The sequence below is a fragment of the Ctenopharyngodon idella genome, chromosome 17, assembly GCF_019924925.1.
Source record: "Ctenopharyngodon idella isolate HZGC_01 chromosome 17, HZGC01, whole genome shotgun sequence".
Taxonomy (NCBI): Eukaryota; Metazoa; Chordata; class Actinopteri; order Cypriniformes; family Xenocyprididae; genus Ctenopharyngodon; species Ctenopharyngodon idella.
Window position 1 is genome coordinate 22,174,912 of NC_067236.1, and position 26,499 is coordinate 22,201,410.

At 36.3% G+C, this 26,499-nt stretch overlaps 1 protein-coding gene and 1 long non-coding RNA gene across 2 annotated transcripts in view; one reads left to right on the forward strand and one right to left on the reverse strand.

The window, feature by feature from the left end:
- Window positions 1-26,499, reverse strand: part of LOC127498467 (uncharacterized) — a 49,129-nt gene that overhangs the window by 16,716 nt on the left and 5,914 nt on the right. Inside the window, exon 2 of the long non-coding RNA XR_007925895.1 lies at window positions 7,975-8,096. This is a non-coding gene — a long non-coding RNA (uncharacterized LOC127498467). The remainder of the gene's footprint in view (window positions 1-7,974; window positions 8,097-26,499) is intronic.
- Window positions 13,345-20,836, forward strand: crip1 (cysteine-rich protein 1). The gene is made up of 5 exons (XM_051867809.1): window positions 13,345-13,597; window positions 19,754-19,848; window positions 20,071-20,128; window positions 20,451-20,503; window positions 20,597-20,836. The coding sequence occupies exons 1-4, from the start codon at window positions 13,558-13,560 to the stop codon at window positions 20,489-20,491; spliced, it is 234 nt and encodes a 77-aa protein (XP_051723769.1). The 5' UTR covers window positions 13,345-13,557; the 3' UTR covers window positions 20,492-20,503; window positions 20,597-20,836.

Here is a 26,499-nt window from a genome sequence, read left to right on the forward strand (position 1 = left end):
TGTTCAGGTGCATTGTTGGCGTGTTGCTATTTTGAGGCAACTGAAAACGACTGCGCCATTGACCACTAAAAACCTGGTCTAAAGTCAATGGCGCATTATTTTTTTTTGTTATTTAAAGGTCGCGTTAGTAATATGCGCCTATAGGTGGGTGCACAACGTGCATACACTCTGCTTGTTACACACACAGGGACACGCAGCAGCACACAAACATTTTAAAATATTAAAAATAAAAAGACTTGGAGAAGTGTTCAGTTTTTCCACTTGCAAATTCCGCCATGTAAATAGCAATCCGCCATGGTGCAAGCGCACCTGGCTTTTAAAGGGAATGGGAGATGACACTCGGATTTGGTTTACTGCACATTACACCCAAAACACACCCATGACTCATTAAGAGACTAGATACAACCATTTTGGATCATGCTCCTGAACACTTTTTCCGTTGTTAAACTAGCAAAAAAGAAATCGGACCTGCACCTGCACCATGCGCTTCAGACCATGCGCTTAGATCGTTAAAATAGTTTAATATTAATGTTTCTAATAATTAACTAGATAAGAACATTTAGGGTGTGAGTGTGTGCAGTGTAAATTGTAGAACAAAACGCCAAAGTATCGTCAAGTTATGTTTACCACAGACCTCATAAATTGAAAAAACACATTATAAAACCCTATGGGAAAATCTCAATGGAATCAGCGGCGAATTAGTCTTCCAGGTTTTGACGTAACACATAAGACTGCCCATAATAAAAAGGAAAAATCTTTTAAAAATCAAGATTAAAACACCATCCAAATCCAATTTTTTTAAAATGTACTCTTTGTATTCATGTTTGTTTCATACGGTTTCAAAATATTATTTTACAAATATCATTAATTATTAATATAAGCATTATTAGGATTTTTTTACAACCTAAATTAACCTTTCCTTGCCATAAAAAGGTCAAAAATGTCAATGAGACTCTAATATTAGTCTTTTATTAGTTTTTTCTCTGTCAAGTTTTGTAGAAGCAGTAAATACATTGATAAATGCTCTAAAAAAGGGCTGACAGGCAGACTGGAATATGCCCAATGTCCTGCGATAGATAAAGCAGCTGCTCTGCTATTCTTTGACTTGGCTAAATTCTTCAGTGGTCTGAAAGAGTTCCCACATAAACCCACCAGAGGAACCCTTTGGTCCAACTCTTTCCTTTGGGAAAACATTTCTTTTCTTTTCACGTCTGGAGAGCGAATCAGCATTTGTTTGTGTTGAGCAACGGTTTCCATAGAGATAGAAGGTTCTCAGACATTCAGCATTCCAGAATATTTCTTCATATATTTTTTTTTTTACTTTGATACAATGTCAAATAAACCCCCTCTTATTTTCTCCTGGAGAAAGATTAGGCTAATAATAACTAGGGGCCACTAAGAAAAGTGAGGTCTCTGTTTAACATTGATTCTAATTTTAAAAGACAAATGGGACCTCAAAATGTTGACCTGAGAAAAGCTCTCCTGATCTGTTAGTATGCTAACATGTGATTAGCGCTTGATTAGCAACTAAAATGGCAGCCAACAAAGAACCAGATCAGAAGATGCCCAAACCTGTGGAACGGAAATTAAACCACACTTGATTGATTCAAATTGCAGAGAGAACTGTGCCCAATCAGGGCTCAGTCAGTCCATTCAGCTCTACAATGAGTCAGAAACACTGGTTGTGGAAAGTAACCCACCCTGTGGTAAAAGTGTTTTTCAAAATGTCAACTTTTTTCAAAAAGTGGATCCATCACATTTGCAAAGATATTAAAAATGCACAAACCATATTAATTTACAAAAAAATGGCAAAGTAGGTGATATATTACTAGTAGTGCATACATATCAAAGCTTTAAACTGCAAAAATCAGGTACAAATAAGGATAAGTAATACATCTACCTGTGAAAATTGCAAGTGAATAAACATTTTGTAACTGGCTAAATATCAAAAAGAATAGCTACTATCAATAATTTTGTTTTAAGTCAGGCCCTGTGTAGTTTTGTTTGGACATTTTTATAATATTAATATATTTAAGCAATATTGCTCTCACAATCATACTGTTCTGAAAATCAGTCGTGCTGATATCAACAGAACAATTACAAGTTTGATCATTTCTTTTATGCAACAGTTTAATAAACAAGAGTTAATATTTAGTAACTTACAATTTAGACAGAGTTGCTCTGCCAGTGAAAACAGTTCCAAACAAAGCCAAAGCAGAATTAATCTTTCCGTCTCAGAGCAACACACAGTACTGGTGTTTCATTCCTGAATGAATCATTGTTTGTAAGCAAATTGGTTGAGTTAATGATTCAATGACTCACTCATAAATATACTGACCACATGCAAAATCACATACTCTCTTGAGAAGATAGTTATTTTGAATAAGTAATTCCCGGCTGCTAAGAACCGTCAGTACTATATAGTAGTATGCAATCTGTGTTTTTTAATCTGTTCATAACAGTCACTTGTCTCCACCTACTGGCCTAACGATGTAACAATGTCACAGAAAATGCACACTACTACTGCACAAGCAGTTTTGGGAGTTTGAAACAACTCTCAGGAAAAGTTCGCAAAATACCTTCGAACTACCATTGGTCCCTTGTTGATAACGTAATAAAAGGTGTGTGCTGAGGCTCCGCCTTCTTTCACGCAGAACTCTTCTCTGACTCATTTCATCTGTTGAGTTCGTCGAGGATAGCCGCTTTATAGTATAAAATGAAATTGTACTTCCGATGAAATGAGGCACTGACACTGTTTTTCATGTTTGATACTGTAAAGCTGCTTGCTTTTAAGCAATCTATTGAATAAAATGCCATTTAAATAAACTTGACGTGACTTTACTGAAGTGCTAATTTGCAGAGCTTGTGCTAACATACCCATGTTGTTATGATCAGATGCTTGCTGTTTTCTCAGTTCTGTTGTGTTTACTTTGTTACTGAGAGGAAAGCATGTGTCACTTATTTACATATTCATCTAAACATCACTCTCAGCAGTGTGGGCGGCATCAGATGTTCGATAACAGTATATCGCTGCTCACGTATTTCGAACTTCATTTTACCCCTAAACAAAGAATGAAAAAGAACTTCACCATGAGTATATCGGGGCCTTTCAGGGTTAGTTTCTGTTGTCGCATTCTGTCCCTTTCGGAACACCCCATTCGGCACGTCCATTACTCCGACCTGCAGCTATCACTGTCTCAGATAATAAACGCAGAGATTCAAACAGTGAAACGAGGAAGAACATTGGGCTGTTGCTGAATGTGGACTTTCAGACCCAATCAGCAAGGAACAATTAGTGTTATAGACATGGGTTTGTTTTAATAATCAGAGACACTTTAGATGACTTACACAGGATTCTCTATAAGGCATAATGACAGAATAGACAGATTTGCAGTGATTTAGAGTCCCAAATCTAATGTGTTTCTCATTCCTGTTCCCCATAGAGTCCTCTATTTCATGACATAGATTTACAAGCCGTTTCCACAGTAATGCCATATTTAATGGGCCAGTTTTATAACAACAACAGTATTCACAAACAATCCACTGAATCCCCAGCCTGATATTTAATGATTACTTAACCACTATAATATTAGGAGCCAAAATCTTTAAGAGCCTTATCAGCATAAAGATTTCCACTACACTCTTCAAATATAAACCATTCCATTTTATTGTAGAAATGATTTTAACACAAAGAGGATTTTGGAGAAGAACAAACATTAACCCATCACCAACGTAATGGCTTAAACATTTCCCTTTGGTCGCAGCACAATGATGGAGCAGTGCCAGATACAGTAGAAGAGCATGAATGCTTCTCCAGGATACCGATCCACAGGACATTTTCCTGCTGTCCTACAGTCTGTGATTCTTAAATTGCACAGTTTCCATATAAAACCACTTTCGTTCATTCTAGTTTATACTGAGGCATGCCAGAGTATTGGCTAGAAATAAAAGTTTTACTATACTTAAATCTTATTCTTTAGTGCGCTGACAGCTTTCTCACTCTATTACTCACGGGTTTATTTTACAGGTAGGTGTTAAATGCTTAAAAGTTTCGGATTATGGAATGGATACCGGATAACAGTGGCAGGTTTCCATGGTTACCGTACAGTCGTTTTCCTGTCCGTTCTGCTTTCCTTCAGCCTGTTACTCCATTATGACATAGCCCGTCTATCCCACGCCAAACTCCCTCCAATGCAACCACAGTCATTTCCGTGCTGATAAACTGATTTAATGAAGACTCCAGAGTACACAAATGGAAACTGCCTGCCTGAAATGTAGGAGCCTTGGAGATCTATTGCAAGTGCATGGTGAAGAAAATCCCCAAGTTCAAAGCTTCACCAATAAACCTGTATTCCTAGTAATTTGTGTTACTGATCTATGCCATGTGTGGCTTGGTGGCCTCATAATGGAAACCGTGTGGATATGTGGTCTGCCCAAATATTATGTCTGATTTTGTATCAATGGATTTATGGTAGTATTTTATGGCCAAGAAAGAGTAAGGCGGTGTCACAGTAGAGTGGATGATTGTGGTACTTTGTGGCGGTAATCCAGCAATAAATGCACTTTCAGGCTTATTGATCTTCCTCTGAAATCCTGCAAAATGTAACATTTCTGTCTTCAGTATTTTCTTTCGGTAGACGGGACTTTTCAACCAGTTGCTCTGTGGCATATGAGAGTAATTTTCTCTGCTGTAGAGTAGAGCCAAAGTAAAGTCGGTCAGATTACTTTTGATTTACCTATTGCTAGACTACCTATCAAATGAGTGAAAATAGAAACTGTGCATGGAAACTTGGCACTTTATGGAGCTGATGGCTTGTCTGATGATTTCACATTACATTGAATTCTCGACTTTCATCAGCTGTCTGACTATTTTTCACTTTTTTTTTTTTTTTTTTTTTTTTTTCTCAAGTTTATTCAGATTTTGAGATATACACTTTACTGAGATTGTGGTTAATATTCCAGTACTACAGTGTGCTTGATACAAAACATTTGTGTAATATGACTTTGAGTGGGGATATTATAAAATAAAATAAATTTCTGTTTTAGACTTTAAAATATGATACTTACAGGGTTCACGGTAACAGGGTTGAAAGTTCTACAGTTTACTTCTGATGTTACAAACCTTGCTCTCAAGTTTATGAAACTACAAGCTTAGTCAATTTAATGCTGATGTTTCTACAAGTATACATTATTCAGTTAGCAGTAGTTTACTATACAAAATCATAGTAACAGGGTTGACATTTTGTTGGTAGGGAACAATCAAAACAAATAGGAATTTTAACTTGTCCTGAAAAAGTTCACTTCCTCTAAAGAATGATAATGTCATTACACATCTAGTTTTGTTTCATGGTTATAGTTTCATGTATATAGTCATAGTCATGTTTCTTGTTTGCCATGTGCTTCCCTTGTTTGTATCATGTTCTAGTCATGTGATCCTGCCATGTGCTCCCCTTGTCATGTGTTGTCCTATGTTGTCATTGGTTTGATTGTGCACAGGTGTGTCTTGTTTAGTCATTAATCCTCATGTATTTAAGCTCTCATGTTTGCCTTGTTCCTGGTCTAGTATTGTTCCCTGTAACCACAGTTGGTGAGTGCTATGTTCCTGTTTAAAGTCAAGTCGTCAAGCCAAGTCTTTGTTTCTTTTGTATTTGGTTAGTGTTGGGAATTAATAAACTGCACTTGGGTTGTTCAAGCTCGCCTCTGGTGGATTGTGTTACAATTATGACATTAAATTATTAAATTATACATTACCTTAGAATGGAAAATATGATGGTTACAGGGTTCACAGTAACAGGGTTGAAAATTCGACAGTTTAATTTTGATGTTAAAAAGGTTATGAAACTACAAGCTTAGTAGTATTATGCTGAAATTTCTAAAGTATACACTATTCAGTTAGTTTACTATACAAAATCATAGTAACAGGGTTGACATTTTAAGAACACCCAGAGATAAACATAACAAAAGATAACATAAAAAAGAGAAGAATTCAACTTGCCCTTAAACCATGAAAAATGTACTTCTTTGAAAGGACAATAATGTCATTTTGACAGTTTTTTGATTTAGAATTATCCACTTCCTTACAGTGATGGTAACAGGGTTGACATGTAATCAGAGGACCACATCCCCATGATGAAAGACAAAAACATATATACATATATATATATAAATAAAAAAAAAGATTTAAGATTTTGCAATGAGGCCGCTGAGGCAATTGCTAATGAGAGATGAGTGTGACACACGGCTCAAGAGCAGCAGAACTTTTATTATGCCGCAGTCGCCGCTTCCGCTTCTTCCGGTCAAGCGTATGTGGGGTAATGCAGCACTGTTTATCATATTAGATACAATTGAGTGTGTTGAAAATGATGTTATAACGTTACTCTGTGCATTCGCTTGGCCGCTGCCATGAGACACTTGTTGCACACTGCAGTAATCTAGAATGATAGTAGAATATCATATTAATATAATCAAGAAAACGAGATTCAAACAATAAGACTCAACGTGTTGAGCTATATAACAAAAATTAGTTTTCTGTCTATAAATGCATCCAAACAGTTGTTCCCTTGTCTAATAAAGCATACAATATATTAAAGCATCTTTGGTGTTTCCATGGTTTCTACAAAGTAAAAAAATATATTATTATTCAAGGTTTTTTTTGTTCTTCCCTAGTTGCCCAACTGTTTGTTGATGAGGAAGATGTAATTATGCATTAAGTCACTGATTGTGATTGATAACTGATGGTTCTTTGCAGTGATTGGTCATGAGTTGAGTTGATTTTATATATTTTTGTGCTTTGAATAGTTCATCTGGATATGCCTGATGAAGGTCATGGGAGCGAAACATTGCGATAAATAAATTTTTTTGATATTTTTGTATGCTCCAATTGTGTGCGGGACTTTCTTTTGATTTTTGAATTTTTTGGTCCTCTCTCCTACGCACCTATATATTACCTGCTGGTGTGTGAGGGTAATTGCTCATTAATTACAAAATAATTAAAATCGAGGGTAACGCGGCTATGATGTCATTGATAGGCGGCGCACGGGCCTGGTCCTTATCCTGGTTAAAAGTTTATTTCTCTGGATTTAAACATTCTTGGAAACATCTGGGATCATGTAAGTACACAAGTCAACAAAATATATAACACTGTTCTAGTTGTTTTTGGATATTTTAATCCAAAAATCTTACATATTGTGCCTTTAATGAGGGACACAAAAGTCAGCCATTCTGTAGGATGAAACTACAAGCTTAGTTAATTTAATGCTGATGTTTCTACAAGTATACACTATTCAGTTAGCAGTTGTTTACTATACAAAATCATAGTAACAGGGTTGACATTTTGTCAGTAGGGAACAATCAAAATAAAAGGTGATTTTAACTTATCCTTTAAAAGTTCACTTCCTCTAAAGAATGATAATGTCATTATGACATCAAATTATTAAATGATACATTAAATATGATCATTACAGGGTCCACAGTAACAGGGTTGAATGTCACAAACATTGTTCTCAAGTTTATGAAACTACAAGCTTAGTTAATTTAATGCTGATGTTTCTACAAGTATACACTATTCAGTTAGCAGTTGTTTACTATACAAAATCATAGTAACAGGGTTGACATTTTAAGAACACCCAGTGATAAACTTGCCAGTGAACCCTGAGAAACGTACTTCTTAAAAGGAAAATAATGTCATTTTGACAGTTTTTTTTATTTAGAATTGTCAACTTCCTTAAAAAGAGACGGTAACAGGGTTGACACGTAATCAGGGGCCACATCCCCATGATGAAAGACAAAAACATATTATTAAAAAAATAGAGATTTTTGTTGATTAGTTTAGAACAAAGTTAACACAGAGCATTGCATCAGATATTCATTGTTCATTTTTTACACATTATGTTAATAAGGGACTCAAAAGTCAGCCGTTCTGTGGGATGACCCAGTTATGTTCACCCAAGCATTGTGTCAATCATTAATACTTACTGAAGGCCAGCTGGTGTCTGCCTGCCAGTGATTATATCACACTTCTCAGCTTCACGTGACATGCACTCTCAACATTTGCCAATTATTCTGGAAAAATCCTCATCGGCTCAGGCAACAGCTACCTTGGAAAAGAAATACCAATTACACCCCAGCATGAAACACGGGCGTTTAATGCCAAACTGGTGCCAAATCATGAACAGCTTAGTGCCATAAACTTTTAGCGGCAGTAAATAAGGGGATGTGTGAAACTCCTGCACAAAGTATGCACAGCAGCAGTTAAATCTCACAATAATTACAGAGAAAGTGCAAAGAAACAAGCCGTTCTTTCCTTTTTCTAAACACTAAAGGTGTCAGTTTTCTCATCTGTCCTTGCATAAATTTAATGCAACATATGCTTGCCATTTTAGTTGACTAAGTAGGCTAATCAAATACATTATGCTGTCCAACTTGATACCATGTTTAAATATTTGTCTGGCAATAAAAACTGAACAGTTTAGCTTGTATTGTGTCTCAGCAGACATGGGATGGTACAATTTCCTTGCCATGCAGTGCAACGACTTGCAACACTGTTAAAATCTTCCAAACACATGCAAGCTCATCATATCCTGTTTTATTTCTTGTTACCATAGCACAGGAAGTAAACTACGACAAATAACGGCTGGTTGCTAAGGAAACAACTTTTTTTATACTCTCTCTCCTTTTTGCAAAAATAGTTGTATTCTTTCCATATTTTGCCACACCATAAATGATTGTTAGAGATTATCACATTTAAACCGGTCCCAAGTGCACCGATTATGTCTGCATTTTTTAAATATTTGTTTTATTCTAATTATTTAATCATGTTTTATTCCCTCCATTTCTTAAATAAACACATACTTTAGGGCTGAAACACAAACAGGTTACATTACTAAGAGAAATATGCCATTTTACTTATACGTGGGCTGACAAAACAATCCTGCGACTGTGTGAACGATCTATCACCTTTTGAAACTTGTCCAAGATAAACATTTTTGTCATGTAACTGTTGCAATTATCGTACATCAGAAGGTGTTTTAGCTCGTACAGTAAGCCTGAGATGAATAGAATGACGTTAATAATGTGTAGTGGATAAATAACGTCCCCATGATTTTATTTTGTTCAAAATCACGTGTGTTGAGAGACACTTAAGAATCTTTCAGCTGTCAATCAGAGAAATACAAACGCACCCATAACAGAGTTACTATGGCAACATCTCCACCCACTCACATTGACATCATTATTGCTGTGCGTTCATGTGATGCAATAGTAATGGGCAATAAAAGAATCACCCTCAAGGTCTATAGACTATCTGTGTGTGTGTGTGTGTTTCCTCCTCAGCTTTGACTCAATGACAAGCTGTAACATTTTGTCTGTTCTCAGCTCACAAAAAGAACACATTGCTTCCCAGCCCTCCCTTTATGTTCAGCAGTGATGAGTTCAGTCCAGAAAACTGTTATTCCACAGACCCTGATTACCTAATCACAGACGTCTGTGTTTGTTTTCACTGCACTCCTCCTCCCTCTCACTTATCTGTACACCCTGATCTATCAAACTGGCAACAGGCTCCCACAACTACACTATAAAACGATCTGTGATTATGACAAATATATGATATGCTGAAGTTTTGGAGAGAATAAGGACACCAGGAAATCAAGTTATTAATAAGAGAACCACGCCAGTTTGCTAATGCCAAATATTCGCTTACAATAGCGCTCCCTCAGAGACGTATGAATGCCTTGACCATTGACCGATGCTGTAACTGACTGGAAGAAGCAACTCTATTAACTTTCTGTTTCTATGTTTTTCAGTAGCGCAGCTGTAGCTCAGCACTTTTCAACATAACGTCGTTTACGGAGTTAAAGGGTTAGTTCACCCAAAAATGAAAATTCTGTCATTAATTACTCACCTTCGTAAGGCCTTCGTTGATCTTCGGAACACAAATTAAGATATTTTTGTTGAAATCCGATGGCTCCGTGAGGCCTACATAGGGAGCAATGACATTTCCTCTCTCAAGATCCATAAAGGTACTAAAAACATATTTAAATCAGTTCATGTGAGTACAGTGGTTCAATATTAATATTATAAAGCGACGAGAATATTTTTGGTGCGCCAAAAAAAACAAAATAACGACTTATATAGTGATGGCCGATTTCAAAACGCTGCTTCAGGAAGATTCGGAGCGTAATGAATCAGCGTGTCTTCCAGCGTGTATTATGTTTTCCAGATGAAGAGCTTCTTAAAAGACAACTTGGAGACATATGCTGTATATCTGGGTAGTTTAGCTAACTACTTCATCATAAGAGTAGTTTGACTGTGGCTGAACTAGTTAAAAATGAGTAGGCTATCTTTTAGCTTCCCCAACACTAGGATCAAGCAATATTAAGCCAAACACTTCTATTAATGTAAGCAATCTACAAACTTTAAAGCTTTACTTAAAAATAAACAGTTAGGGGAAGCGAGAACTGCGGGCGCTCAGATCAGATAACGCTTCTGGTGATGGTAAGCAGACAATGATAATAGAGCTGGAAGAGACTGGCAGGAAAAATTATCTTTTGGCATGGATTGCTGGATCTACTGTCAACAGAGGGAGGAAATGAAGATCAGTGGAAAATCCTTGATGGTGAACCTCACAGTGTAACACTGGGAAAAGCCCAGTGAACAGGACCGCAGTTACAGTGGCCTGCTAGAGATGAAACGGTGGGTGGTTTGTTTGCTGGCAGTTGGAACCTGCTGAGATGAAACAGTGGCCAGGCATCACTGGGTAAACACGGGTGGCACGATAGTTGGGAGCTTGCTGATGGATCAGCTGAGGGTACAGATGTCAAGATAAATCAAACACAGGAAAGAAGAGACAGAGAGAGGGTTGCAGATACATACAGACACTGTGAACCATTCATATTCTGCATACATCCAGTATATATTTCTATTCAATGCACAAACATACTACAGTGGTGTCCAACAGTCTGTGACCACATTGTTTTTCATGTTAAAGACAATTCTTGTTTGTTTTTATTGAACATTTCAGTGTTTACTATAATTGATTTATCCATCCACATCTTTTTTTTTTCATGTGCCCACATAATGTTTAATCAAAATATCTTCCCCTCCCTCTTGCAGTGACGTCTCCTCTCTTCTCTGATGACGTGTTTACTTTCTGAGGGTGGGACAACCTGTCACTCACATGAGATCACAGAAATAGCAAACCACAACCATCCAATGATCCAGTCAATTGCCAATGGACAAAATCCCGCAACTCCCTCCCTACATTTTTCTTTATTGAAGAAGGCGTTTCACTCAGATATACGTCACAATAGGAAAGAAAAAAAATATCTCAAGTTCCATTTTATGTCGACATTAAAGGGGACCTATTATGCAAAATTCACTTTTGCATGGTGTTTGAACACAAATGTGTGTTGGCAGTGTGTGTACACAACCACCCTATAATGATAAAAATCCACCCAAAGTGACATTACTTTGTACAGGCTCCGCCCACAACAGTTGACGGACACTGGCGTATTAGCATAGACCCCGCCCTGAGTGAGTTGTACACTGTTCGCCATTGTCTCGACGCCGGAGCAGCTGTAGCGACAAGAATGTCTCATAAGTGATTGAGGTGTTCTGTGGTTGGATATAAGAGTGAACATAACCGTATTTACTCCCGCCATCTGAGCCGCCGAAGACGCAGTGGATTAGTTTTGTTTTTGAATGGAAAGTGCCACAGATCTAATATACACATGCGATTTCTGTCCCTGCTGTTTACATTCACAGACATATCCGACTGTGTTTATGTGAACTTTGTGTGTTTTTGACAACCTTGTGTGTATTTAATAATTTAAACACAATAAAATGTGAAAGAGAACTTAGTTTGATACTCACAGGACGCGCCGTCTGACAGACAGCTTTCTGTGTGCGTGCTTCAGGTGTGTGCGCTCAGAAAACCATAAATTAGAAATTTAAACTGATATAGCTTTAAAACACATGCAGATAAATTTTCATGATGAAGAAGAACTGCAATGTCCCTGAGCGTGATAGCAACAGAGATCATAATCAAAACCAAACAGATGTTTTGTTAGCTTTTGGCAGAGTATCCGATGCATGCAGGAGCGGTGAATGAATTAGATAGGGGTGTTTGGATGTTTTTCCTTCCATTCAAAAATGGTTATTTACTACTTGGTATAATAAATGATCTGTGGGGTATTTTGAGCTGAAACTTCACAGACACATTCTGGGGACACCAGAGACTAATATTACATCTTGTAAAAAGGGGCATAATACTGTAGGTCCCCTTCTTCATTATTTTTTTTTCTTCTAAGACATACCTATAAAATATTGAATTGGTATAAAATCAAGACATTTGAATCACCCTGACATTTTTTTCATTTTATGACAAAATATCAAAGTGAATTTTAATTCAAAAACATGTTGAATTACATTTTTTAAATATTTTTGATTAAATGAATAGATCCAGACAAAATGTGTCATGTCACATGTCATTTTATCTGGTTAAACAGCCATAAAATGACATCAATGTGTTTGTGTTTGTGTGTGTGTGGTTTAGGTATTCCCTAAGTTGTGGGAAATGCCGGAAATTTGCGATCTTGTGGGGACATTTTTTGGTCCCCACGAGGAAAACATGGCTTAGGGGTTTAGGGGTAGGGGATAGAATACAGTTTGTACAGTATAAAAATCATTATGTCATTATGTCTATGGAATGTACCCATAAAACATGGAAACCCAATGTGTGTGTGTGTGTGTGGTTCTGCATATATCAATAATGTATTTCTCTGCCCTTGAAAACATGTTGAACAGTTGCCATGGTGCGTTTTATCAATTCAGGGGTTGGGCAGAGACACACCTATCCTCTCAGGAAATATTTGATCTGTCAAAAACTGATGTTACTTAATGTAAACACACAGAGACATTCACAAAAAAGTCTCCTCACAGACATACACATACAGTTCTCCTTATGCAATGCACTAATAGTGAATGAGCAAGTTCAGATACACTGCTCTGGCTATTCTGTCTAAAAACAAACATTCTACAAACTATCTTAAAAACACAGATTAGTAATGACCAGCATGTCTGGCACTTTACTGTTAGGCATGGTTGTCTGATTGTGAATGAGTCGTTCAGCATGGTCTCTTCTGAAAAGGAATGAAGGTTTGTACCTTGTACAGGATCATATTTCCATCTACTTCAAACAAGCACAGAACTCAATCTGATAAAAGTTATTCACACACACAATGAATCTTCGTTGTTTGTATCCTTTCAGCAAACTAATTAAAATCCAAATAAATAGCCTACAGAGAATACAGAGTAAAAACCGCGAAAAGGAGCATACATGTGATGAATCAAGGCGCGTTCTCGTGTACGCGCACACACGCGCTCTCCCCCTCTCTCTCCCTCTCTCTTTCTGTCACCGTGTGCAAACTATTTCCACAGTACTATAAATAAGGCTGCAGAGTAGATAGTCTCAAACCAAAGGCGTGGCTGTGTGCAGGTGGACTCCATCTCAACTTTATACAAGCAGGACTTTCTCCTCCGAGGAACTAAATCACCGCAAACATGCCTAAATGCCCAAAGTGCGAGAAGGAAGTGTACTTCGGTAAGACTCGCGTTAAATATTCATATTTACATACAGGCTACTTTAAAAAAAAATGGAGAGAAAGAATGAAAAGAAAGTCAAAGTACGCTATTATGCTGTTGTATAATTTCTAATATAAATATTTCGGTGCTTAAATGAATGTGTAAACTAGTTTGAATGCAACAGCACGACCAGGAAGAGAGCTGCATGTCAACTGATGCATGTGGACAGTATTTCCTGCTTTAAACTTTTCTAAAACAGTGTTTACAGAATAGCCTGTGCATACATGTTTGCAGCAATAAAACAGGGTAGAAAAATAACGTTTGCACATATTCGGGTTGTATGCCCAGGTAAAAAAAAAAAAAACATTTCTATAATGTACTTAAAGTGCTCTATTTTCGTGCACTAATTTTGTACTTAATATACTAAAAAGTCTTCTTTAGTACTTCTTCACTGTGCTATTTTGAGACACCATGAAATATGAACTAAAATGTGCTTTTAATATACTATCTCTGATGTATTTAGTTACCACTTGTAGTACAGTTGAACCCATAGTGTACTACAAGTTGTAACTAAATATATTTTTTAAATACAGAGATAGTATATTAAAAGCACATTTTAGTTCATATTTCATGGCGTCTCAAAATAGCACAGTTGAGTACACTTAGATGTTCTTAAGATTATCTGAAGAAGTACTAAAGAACAATTTTTAGTATAATAAGTACAAAATTAGTGCGCGAAAATAGAGCACTTTAAGTACATTATAGAAGTGTACTTTTTTTTTCACCTGGGTGTTGCTGTAGGGTGGGTAGACTAAATCTTAAAATAGTTTTGAAAAACAGAAAATATATCATAGTATGAATGTGTAATTTACATTATTATTTATATTTCATTAAATGATAATAACATTAATACCAGAGAGGAGTCAGCACAGCCAATGCTAATTATGCAATTGATAATGTCAGATGCTGATTTACATTGTAAAGTAACCTTTTTGCATTGTGTATTCAAACAAACTATTTGAATATTTTCTGTAGCATGAAGGCAACAAGATAATGTTTTAAAGAACTTTACTATTTGGCTCAGATTCATCCAGTAATCAGATATGTATTCCTGGTTGTGTTAAAGAATGTATAGAAAATGCAAATGAATTTGTGTATATTTCTGAAGTTTCTGAGCATGCCAAGCTTCTCCACTGAGACTCTCAAATTCCTTGGGTTTTGTCCTTTCAGTTAATTGACCATCCTCTTTTTTTTTTCTTCTTTGCTAATTTACTGTACATTTTTAGCCAAAAGAAACATACCAGGCTGTTTTTGGTGGGTTTCAATAATCCAGCAGTGGAGTTACAGATGTTTTCAGTCACTTTAAAACACAAAGTCTTTTTTTTTAGTCTATCTTTTCATGTGTTATTTATATAATTTGCATGTACAGTTTCTCTGAAGTAATGATAAAAATAAAGCCCTCGTACCGCATCACACACCATCATCCATCCTGTTCATTTCTAAACCTGTAACTTTTTGTAACCATCACACAAAACAGCCTCATGTGGCTGGTGCTGGTCTTCCTCCACTCCGACTTATTTAATGTTCGTATGGAAGCAATTTAACAACCGCAGCCTCTCAGAGAAAAATCCACCATGAAGATATAAGATTAGATACCAGCATAATCAAAATAACTATTTTACAGCTTTGCCATAACTGCAAATAAAAAGTGGGTGTTCTGAAGTGTAATTTCAGTTTTATATATATATATATGCACAAGTATGCCATAATTCAAAGGCACTGGCGAGACTAATTCAGTCTAATTTTTGTGGTTCGCTTTCAGAGATTTGTTTGTTTTAATTACAATACTTGCAGTTGCAACAGGTTTATAGGTAAAGTGTGTACTTTTATCAACATCAAACACTCCCCTCAAACTTCCCCTATTGGTCAGTCAAACAGATAGTCCCGCCCCCAGAATCACACCACTGGTTTGAGACAGTGTTGCTCTGTCGGGCTGGTCGTGAAGCTCAAACAAACAGAGCAATGTTTTGAAAGTTTAAAGTCTGAGTGGAAATATATTAACATTGGGATTAGCTACTCTGAAATGTTTATTCTAAGACATAAAAACTTTCTTATATTTGTATTTTAATATTTATTATTATTATTATTATTTAGATATTAATAAGAGCAAGTAATTGAAAAAATAAATACAATATTAAATTATAATATTAATAATGATAAATGTTAATAATAATAATTGTTATTATTATTATTATTATTAACATTATTATTACTACTATTGTTCTTTTTTTTTCAATTACCTGCTCTTTGCATGAGCATGAGTAACACTAGCTGTGTTTCCATTACCCTTCAAATTGCGCAAATTGAAATTGCGAATTGAAAATATGCCCAATGGAAACACGTCAATTTTGCAAAAACTCCCAAAACTCACATGAGGTGGTTTTTCAGGCAATATTTCGCAAAAACTGCAATGGAAACAGTTTTTCGCATTTACAGGTCACCTGGCGTACGTAAAAGTCTTTAAAGATGGCGCGATATGTTTGGACAGAAGACGAGACAGAGTTCTTTATTAAACTTAGGGATGCATATATCGGCCACAATATCGGTATCGGCCGATATATGTTCATTTTTAATGTTATCGTTATCGGCCCGATAAGAAAATATGGCCGATATATTAAAGCCCATAAATAATGGATTATTTTCTTCAGCTGAAACACTTCAGATGTGCACTGTCCACAATGATGGTTTTGAATTGCCTGAAATATGACTGAAATCACTTAAAAAGGAAAAATACGGTTAAGTATTCTCAACGCAAGTCTGTCATATAAGCTACATAAAATTATAGTGAGAACATTATAATTGTGTGCTTGGGGCATGGCTTTTAATAGTGAGACTTTTGTTTTTGTAATCAGGCTCTCAAAAATTATATAAAAATTTGGATTTAGATTTAGATTTATCGGCCAATATATCGGTTATCGGTTTTCAAATATAAGAGTTATCGGCCAATATATCGGTTATCGGTTTTCAAATATAAAGAGTTATCGGCCAATATATCGGTTATCGTTTTTCAAATATAAAGAGTTATTGGCCAATATATCGGTTATCGGTTTTTAAATATAAAGAGTTATCGGCCAAAATTTTTTCTATCGGTGCATCCCTAATTAAACTCGTAAAAGACAAAAGAATTACGAGAATTCTGGATTCTAAACAACAAAGAAATGCCACAATTTATCAAGGGAGAAACACCCAGAAACACCTCATTTCCTTGCCATTAATGCTTGGATAACACGCCTGAATCTCCTTCGATTAAAATTAATGGCTAGTGCATTGGCTGCGATATACTTAAACCTACTAACATCCGTTGCCATGATTTTTTTAAATGACTTATCGCAAGAGGAAAAAAAATCCCGCTTTAGTCGCTTAACATCGGTTAATGGAAATGCCGTCATTTCGCAATTGATTTTTATCGACATTTAGCAAACATCGCAAATGTTTCATGCAAATCTGCAATGGAAACCCAGCAAGAGTCTCTATTGTTTGTTATGGAAAACAGTTGCTACGCAGAATAAAGACAGCAGTAATTCAGCTGCAGATTACAAATCTCTGTGTTGTAGACTTTACACCCAGTCTAGGACACTTTGCATTGATAAAGAGCATTAACAGAGAGAGATTAGTGTGTCCTCTGTGTATTTGACTGAGGGAAGTTAAGTAATTGCTGTCTTAGGTGTGGCTCAGATGACCAGACTATTTCTTGGCAGCACTGCAAGGGCACAAACCCATCCTGGTGAATTCCTTTCTGCCCTGTTTGTCCTTTCAAAATGTTCTTTCTCACATGGACCATTGATTCTGCATCCAACTCTCCCAGTATGTCTGGATCATGTGTTCACAGTCCAGTACTAAACAAAAGATCTTCCTGTGTCGACCGCCGTAGTGTGACTAACTGCCTGAGCTGGGATGAGTATGACTCTTATTACAGCTGTTGTACACAATTATAGCAACAATGGGAAGTATGTGTTATCCTTCAACACTCTGCCTTCTACAACACAAAGGATGAAGCATTACTTGGCATCTGGGGTCTCTGCCATCACCTCATCACATTTTTCACAGATGGGAACTGTTAATCTACTCTTTGTCCATCCTTTGGTTTCTGCATGCCAAAAAGCTCAAACGAATCTCTTCTTTTGAAGCCATAAATCTGACATCTTTCAAAGTGGTCATGGTTTTAGACAGTTTTTGGCGTCCATGAGATGTAGACGCTTGCCCAAAACCTTCCTCGTTAAAAGCACGATCTTGCACCGCCCCATAATGGAGACGCCTGAGCATGCATGACTTTGTCTTCCCTTCCCACTTCTTTTACGATGTTCATCATGAGGGTTGTTTGGAGAAATCTTTCTGCTGAGGGCTGTAGATAAAGACTTCTTTATGGCCCTTTTAAAAAGAAAGGGAGGAATGAATTCCTTTGGGAGTGTCCTGCATACAGCATCCACACCCACCCATGTTCTCGCTGTCATGACTTTATCTGCTTTGAGTCGAGAACACCATAATCTGACAAGACTTGTAGCGTGCTGGACTGCCAGACTTGAGCTTGAGCTCTGTTGACATTAAAACCTCATCACGACTTTAATTGAACTACATAATGGCTGCAGATCAGCTCATTTTCTCATGTCTGATTGACTTTCTGTTCCCCTGGCTCTTTTATTAAAACAACTTTAAGGCTAATGAGTGATCATTTAGATTCTTTCAAGTTGTTGATGAGATCCTAAACTGGCCCAGATGGAAACAAACATTTCTTTTTAGGCATTTTCTGCATTGACTTTTTCAGAGGAAATCTTTGGAATTAATCTAAATGGATTTAAACATGTTAACCCCTTAACTGTCAGAGATGTGAAAATGCACTATTCAAACTTAAATCATTGTAATTCAAGAATTGGAATATAGACCTAAGTTTTAAAGAAGACACTGAAAGCAGTTATAGAAGTTTAAATTTACTGTAAATGAAACGGACTGTACTAAAAACTGTTTATTTTATATAAAATATAAATTTAAAAAAATATATTTTTACTCTAAAATTAATATAAAATCAAAGCCTTATATCTAACCAAGTTGTGTTCCAAATTTGAAGTTGATATCACAAAAATTAAAGTTCACATGAGATTTTGTTTAGGCGTTGTACCAAAAAAAAGCCACCGGGTGTCACCCACATTCCATTGAATTTTTTTTTGGATGCATTCTCCTGTAACAAATTAATACATTTCTGTCGAAACATCACTTCTATCACAAAATAAGACAACAAATATGGAAGCTTGAGATTCAGACCTTTCCAACAATATGCATTTTGTCAAGATTAGATAAGTTTTGTCTATGAAGTAGTTAAAATAAACTTTGTAATATAAAACATGACAACGCCCACTAGGGGGAGGAGCCGCTAAAATAATTTAAAGTACTGTTTCCATGGTAAAGCATTGTCCAATTTCACAGGATGAATGCTGAGTTTTTAAGCTTTCGAATGATACCTAATTTATGATGATTACTGAAATATGTGATGCGAAAAAAGGCATTGAATAAAAACAAGCTAATAAAAACAAAATAAAGCTTTGTTTCCCACTGATGATGCCAATTCTTAACCGATATATTTAATTATTTATTTTAATTCATTAATTTTCTTATTCACCCTTACGTTGTTCCAAACCTGTATGGCTTTCTTTCTTCTTCAGAAAATAAAAAAAGATCTTTTGAAGAGCGTTGAACTGTTTTTGTCCATACAATGAAAGTCAATGGGGTCCAAAACTGCACTGAACTGCATTGACTTTCAGTGATTATATGACAAAAAAGTTATCTTTTGTGTTCGATGCAAGTAAGTCACAGAGGTTTTGAACAACATAAGGGTGAGTAAATGAAAATAGAATGTGCGTTTTTGGGTGAACCATGCCTTTAAATATTTATTAAATAATTGACATTTTGGAGGAAGGAGGAAGGGGTTGGTACCTTAAAAGCCATTTAATTCCCTGGGAACTGGTAAAATATATACCTTAATATGAATACTTTGGATAAAAGCATCAACAAAATGCATAAAAAACTGGTCAATTTTGTGAATAATGTGCACTGAAATCAATCCATGCTGGACTATTTTTATGTGGTTTCATGAATTAATGATGTTTATCATTTGATGTTTCAGCGGAGAGAGTGTCATCACTTGGCAAAGACTGGCATAGACCCTGTCTGAAGTGTGAGAAATGCAACAAGACCCTGTCGGCTGGCTCACACGCAGAGGTAAGTCAGTAGCAGAATTACACATGGACTGCCAACCTCTCACTGGGACAGATTAATGTTCCAGGCAGACTTAATGGAGTCCAGATAACTTTTGGCATACTTTTACCTTACATAAACACTTCAGGGGTTAGGCTGTCAGAGTATTATGTCTTGAGGAAGGTCTTGCATAATGACCCCCGTTCAAGTCCATTAATGTACTGACTAATGTGTTTCACCTCACAGCATGAGGGGAAGCCCTATTGTAACAACCCATGTTACTCTGCACTCTTTGGACCTAAAGGTGAGTTTCTACAATGCTCTGTTTTGATGCTATCTTTTACTGTGCTGGATAGGGTTACTGCTCAACTAGAGTATCACATGATATACACAAGTGCTTCACCTCATAAACACATGGAACTGCTGTGGGACAGTATTTGACCACTATAAAATCTCTCTCATCACAGGAAGTTATTCAAATGTCTTGAATTATCCAGTTTTACTTAATGCAAATGTCTTCCTGCTACTTATACAGAGTTTTTTTAATTAGCATGTTAACCGATTAGCCTGGTAAGATCATGCATCCTTATTATTATATTTAATAATTTTTCTCTTTTTGCCCCCAGGTTTTGGACGTGGCGGCACTGAGAGCCACACATTCAAATAGGCAATTGCACAGGTGAGTTTACCAAAATAAAATGGATAAATTTTACCTATACTTAAAGTAGATGATGTAACATGCACTAACTGTACTCTTCTTTTCCATTTACAGGGTTTTCTCAATCTATAAGCTTGTTTTTAGAAGAGCTTGATTTTTGTTTTTTATCCACCTATTGTTAAACCAAAGTCGAAATGACCAAACCATGCCATGTTTCAGAAAGTACTAATTTGTTTTTAAAATGTTGTCTGCTATAGCAGCACACAGTGATGTTCCACTGGGGGCACTAGTCAATAAAGACCCCTTTAAAATTAAACTGAACATTATATACATTAAATGTATGTTTTAAACCTCTACTTGTCCCTCACATTCTTTTTCCTCAAATGAAATGATAAAATATACTATAAATATATTTGTCCAGACATGAAACAAAATTTTGCATTGTTTTTTATTTTTATTATCACTTTTACAACAGCTATGTTTACATGGACACCTTTTGTTGGAAATTATTCCGATTGATGAATCCAAACTTAGTGCACGAAAGCTAAATAAAGTGATCAGGTTGATATATGCATTTAGTTATTGCATGTATATTGCATTTTCGTCAAGTTTTAGTCATTAGTCAAACTACAGTTACCAACATTCATTTTGATAGTGTATTTGATTTTTCTCTTTAGATCAATTCATTTAAGCTTATGAAAAATTTGAATCAAGGTAACAGGCTGTACAAGGTGACATTGCACTTTTAGTAGTAGCACTTGTGCAATTCTACATATCCCTTTTCAGTGGTTCTCAAACTTTTTAGCGTGTCGTACCCCCTGAGGGATTTAACATCCTTCTGCATACCCTTTCTTTCCCACTTAGACTGCAGTTACACCTTTTCCATTAAGGGACAATATCTGCCCTCTTAAATCGATTTTTTCAGTGCATTTTTTTACCTCTATAAATACCTTTATAAAATAAATAATACTTTAAATAAATTTTTAAAAAATCAATAAATACAATGATAATAAAAACGAAGTGATACTTTTAAATATTACATTAAAACCGCCAGTAGGTGGCGGTAAGTCACTGTTTTTATGAGTGAATCATCAAGTCATTCATTCTTTCAGTATCAAAGCAAGTGGCTGTATTTATAAATAGGTAATTGAATCATTGCCAGATTGCAAAGATTAAGTAAAACGTGTTCTTTTAACAGAAAAGCTCTGATTGGGGGTTTAAATTCTGGAAATCTGGCAACCATAAGCATGAACGCTCGTAAAACAGTCTGTAATGTTTTGTCTCCTTAATTCACCAAAAACAAAAAGTGATTTCAAAAGAGTGATTTTGGTAAAGTTTTTAGTCTTTTAGTCACATTTCAGTCTCGTCTTTTTTCGTCAACGATATTGCACATGTTGATTTAGTCACAGTTATCGTTTAATGACATTGGTGTTGTCTCTATCATCATCTAGTCTTAGTCATGGGAAAAAGGTCGTCAACGAACATTTTTCGTAATAGTTTTCGTTAACGAAATTAACACTGCCTCCTACCACTGCTTATTTTCTTTGTTTTAAAAAGGTCCTAATTAGGAGACATCAAGTACACAAAGCTTATGCCACGCTGCTTATATTAATCATGCAGTAAAAGAAGTAGGTCTGCTGTATCCTGCAGTGGAAATCCAACCCCGCCCACATCAAAATGTGACATCAGAAGCCACGCCCGTGCCAAATACATCACCTTGTGACTCCCCATCCTGCCCCAGAAACCCGATTTGTTGCATGTAGGTTTCCGTTGAAGGGGATTTTAGTAATGGTAGGTTTTGAATGTGTTTCAGGCATAAGAGTAGGTTTTAGGTGGGTCTCAGTGTGGTCAATGAAAAATAATTAGTCTGCTCAATGCTTCTTCCTGTTTCAAAGTTAATGATGACACACAATTTTTTTTTCCCCAAACCACTTCACCAGAAATCCTGCCCCGCAGCTAATTTCATTGGTTAAGGTTACAGTGATCAGTGTTTGGTGTAAGCAATCAGTACTGTGATTGACATGACCAATAAAATCTTAAGAATCAGCTGCAGGGCGGCATGGGCGTAGCTTCTGATGTCACACTTGGATGTGGGCCGAGTTGGATGTCCACCACAAGTTGCAGCGAGACTCTTCTCACATCTGTGGATGAGAGTCCAAAGCAAGGACTGGTGGGACAACACTGTCCTGCACCACTTTACATTCGATGAGTGGAAGGAGAATATTAGATTGACACGATGGTCATTTATGACACTTTGGCTGCGTCCGAAATCACACACTTATTTTGAATAAGTGCTTACTTTGCAAGCACTAAAAAAGTACTTTTTGCCAACTCTTCTATAAGTACTGTGAATTCGGACATACTTCTTTTGTTACATACTATTTTTCGTCAAAAGTACTGACTTCCGTACCAAGTTGGTACTGAAATTTTAAAAATGTGATTTCTCCCTTTCTTTGAGCGCTGTTGAGCAGGTTCTTCTGATTGGCCATTGTTTTCACAGACTCAACAGATATGTCTGTGATTGGCTACAGTGATCAACGCTTCAAAAACATGTTTGAAAGCAGGTGGATCCCTAATAGATCCGCTGATAGACGGATCTGCTGATAGACGCCTGCTTTCAAGCGCTCCCGTGTGTATCTGTGTAAGGTGAAAAATGTGTCATTGATGTCTATTTACAACAAGTTTTTGAAGCATTGATCATGGTAGCCAATCACAGACATATCTGTTGAGCATGTGAACACAATGGCCAATCAGAGGTGTTTAAGAATCCGCTCAACAGCGCTCAAAATGCTAGGGGGAAATGCTAGTATCGTCACATTTTAAAATTTTCAGTACCAAATTGGCACTGAAGTCGATACTTTTGACAACACCACTAGTTAGTAGGGAAGTATGCGATTTCGGATGCAGCCCATGTTCAACAACAACAGCTCGTTCCGTGCATCTTTACACCGTTTCTACATCATTGCACATACACAGAACATTCCAGTTTTGGTTTTCAAGTGATTAAATGTCCTATGGAGCGGATTAGAAAAGGTTTAACCCTAATGTTGTGTTCGGGTCATTTTGACCTGAAAAGAATTTTCCCGTACCTGAAAAAGCTAGTTAATGTTATCACACTGGACTAAAATTTACTGACTTTACTTACCCAGAAGTCTAACAACTTCCCAAATTTTTTTTGATAATTTTTGTAATTTTTTTGTGTTTTTTTCCCCCCACATTGTAACAATTATGGTGTTCTCGGTCATAAATGACCGGCCTACAAAAAATTGCTTACAAATCTCTCATTATGCTACATTATCACTAAATATTGGATTCAATCTTTTTGTCAGCTTGTTTTCTTTCAATTAGGACAGGTTTTATATTTATTTTTGGAATTGATTGATCGTAGGCTTTATTTATCTGAGCTTATGTACCTCAGTTTTTGAGTGAAAAAAGTGTTTTTTTTTTTGTGGATAATTTTGTCAATTTTATAAACAATATGAAAAAAATTTGCACTGTTTATCACACTAGTGTGCTTTAATATTTAAGCAGGAAATTTGTTTTGAAATGTTTTTATTTTGGTTTTTATTTATTACAAAAAGCCATAAAGTCACACTTGTGGTGTTCCCAGTCAAAAATGACCAGCCTACAAAAATAGTTTATAAATCACTTGTTATGCTATTTTATCACCAAATATTGGATTCAATCTTTTTGTCAGCTTGTTTTCTTTAAATTAGGACAGGTTTTATATTTATTTTTGAAACTGACTGATTGTAGGCCTCATTGATCTGAGCTTATATTGGTCAAAAATGACCACCCATTGAAAATGAATGGGGGAATTGAAAGTCAGAGAAACAATTAGTGTTCAGGAGCATGTTCATCATGTTCATGTTCACATATATACATGTGGGCGAGCAAAATTAAAGGCCTCAGACCTCTGCATACTCATGCATCCACACACACATTCATGTACACAAACAAACAATTTTGAGTATTACAGGCTTTCTTTTACACAGAGATGAACTTTATCCTCAAATCAGTGAGGCTCAGATCAGTGAGGCCTACGATCAATCAGTTTCAAAAATAAATAAAAAACCTATTCTAATTTAAAGAAAACAAGTTGACAAAAAGACTGAATCCATTATTTCGTAATAAAATAGCATAACAAGTGATTTATAAGTTATTTTTTTCTGCAGGCCGGTCATTTTTGACGAGTGTGATAGGGTTTTCAACACAGCACAAGGGTTAAACCATGCCTTACAATCCAAATTAAATTTCAGTCGGATTTGTCCAATTCATTCCATTTATTCCGACTGTGCTACTACCCCATGACTGACCTATTATTAGGGTCCATATAAACGCAGCTAATGATTGTTTCCTACACATTTGTGACAAACAGCACAAGTTTGTGTCCCTAATAGCATCATATATGAGGTGACACATCATATTATTACTTATGCTTTCATTTTAGAAGCTTAATGTGATAAATATTTCATGTGGAGAAGAAGAAAAGCACTGGTTACCGGCCAACTGGCACATTTTTTTTTTTTATTTGGCACTCGGCGAGTGTTAATATTGCACCCTGTACCCCACCATATATGAAAATACAAGAGGGCTCATTAACAGAGCAATTTCCACTTTGAGAGAAGCTGAAGCCAACAGATGTTGAGCTTTATAATGAAAAGCTAATCATCACTGGCACTCTTCCAGAAACAGGAAACAGATGCATGCGAGTAGGCAGTGTTAATTTAGAGTAACGCCTCAGAGCACAGCCGCTTCCAAATCACGGCCGACCAGAAAACAACCTGCCAGAGAGGTTAATCTGTAACTACTGATTTAAGCAACTTTATTTAGAATACCCTTATATGGTAACATACCAGAATGAACACATGCTGAATCCCACATACATTTCGAGGTGATTGACTCAAAAGGGAGTGTCACTTCCACTCTGTGACTGTTTGACTGGTGCGCCTACACCCCTTCAACTCCTTCCCACCATCCAACATAGAACGGCTCCTGGCGGGTCATAGGACAGCGGTCGCTATGGTAACAGACACAAACAAGACCCAACAGTGACTTGGCCAAGGCTCAGCATGTCTCTCTTTAGCACTGAACAACGATCCTTTATCATGCTGAGATGTGGAGTGACAGAATGAGACGGATGGAAAGGGTTGTTCCCCGCATTGCTATTTAAAATATTTTTCAGAGAAAGAAGTATTGAGCGCACACATGCTGAAATGCATCTATTTTTATAGCAATATAATTGAGATCACGCAGCTGTGCAGGTTCCATCCCCGCACGCTTGCAACAGGAAGGATATTTCAGATTTTTTAAATGTAATAACAGAACTGAAACTGCTGTGGAGCTCAAATACTCAAATAGAGAAACTGCCAATCAATCTAAATTTGCATGTCCTCGTCCTCTTGTTTAAAAGATAACACTGTCACTTTCTTCACTCACCAGGGTTACAACATCAGCACACTTTCCTTCAACGGTTTTATGACAGGATATTTTCATAAGTTCCCTTCTGTGAAAGTGATGTTAATGGGCAAGAAGTACAATGCTCTGGACCAAAGCGGATTATTACATATGCCCAAGAATAACACTGTAGTTTTATGTGTTTTTAGTTACGGAATTCATATAAAGTTTGTAGCCAACTATATGGTACAAGTAATGGTACCGTTTCCAGCAAAATGACATTAAAATGACATTTTTACCACTGCACTACTTATTTTAGGTTTCTCAAATGGACCTTTTTACAAAGCATTTCCCTGCAAATGTCTTAACTACATATTTTTTTACCCAAAGAACATATGAAACCTGTTGGACTATTTCCCTTAAAGGTTTAGTTCACCCAAAAATGAAAATAATGTAATTTATTACTCACCCTTCGGAACACAAATTGAGATATTTTTGTTTAAATCCGATGGCTCCGTGAGGCCTACATAGGGAGCAATGACATTTCCTCTCTCAAGATCCATAAAGGTACTAAAAACATATTTAAATCAGTTCATGTGAGTACAGTGGTTCAATATTAA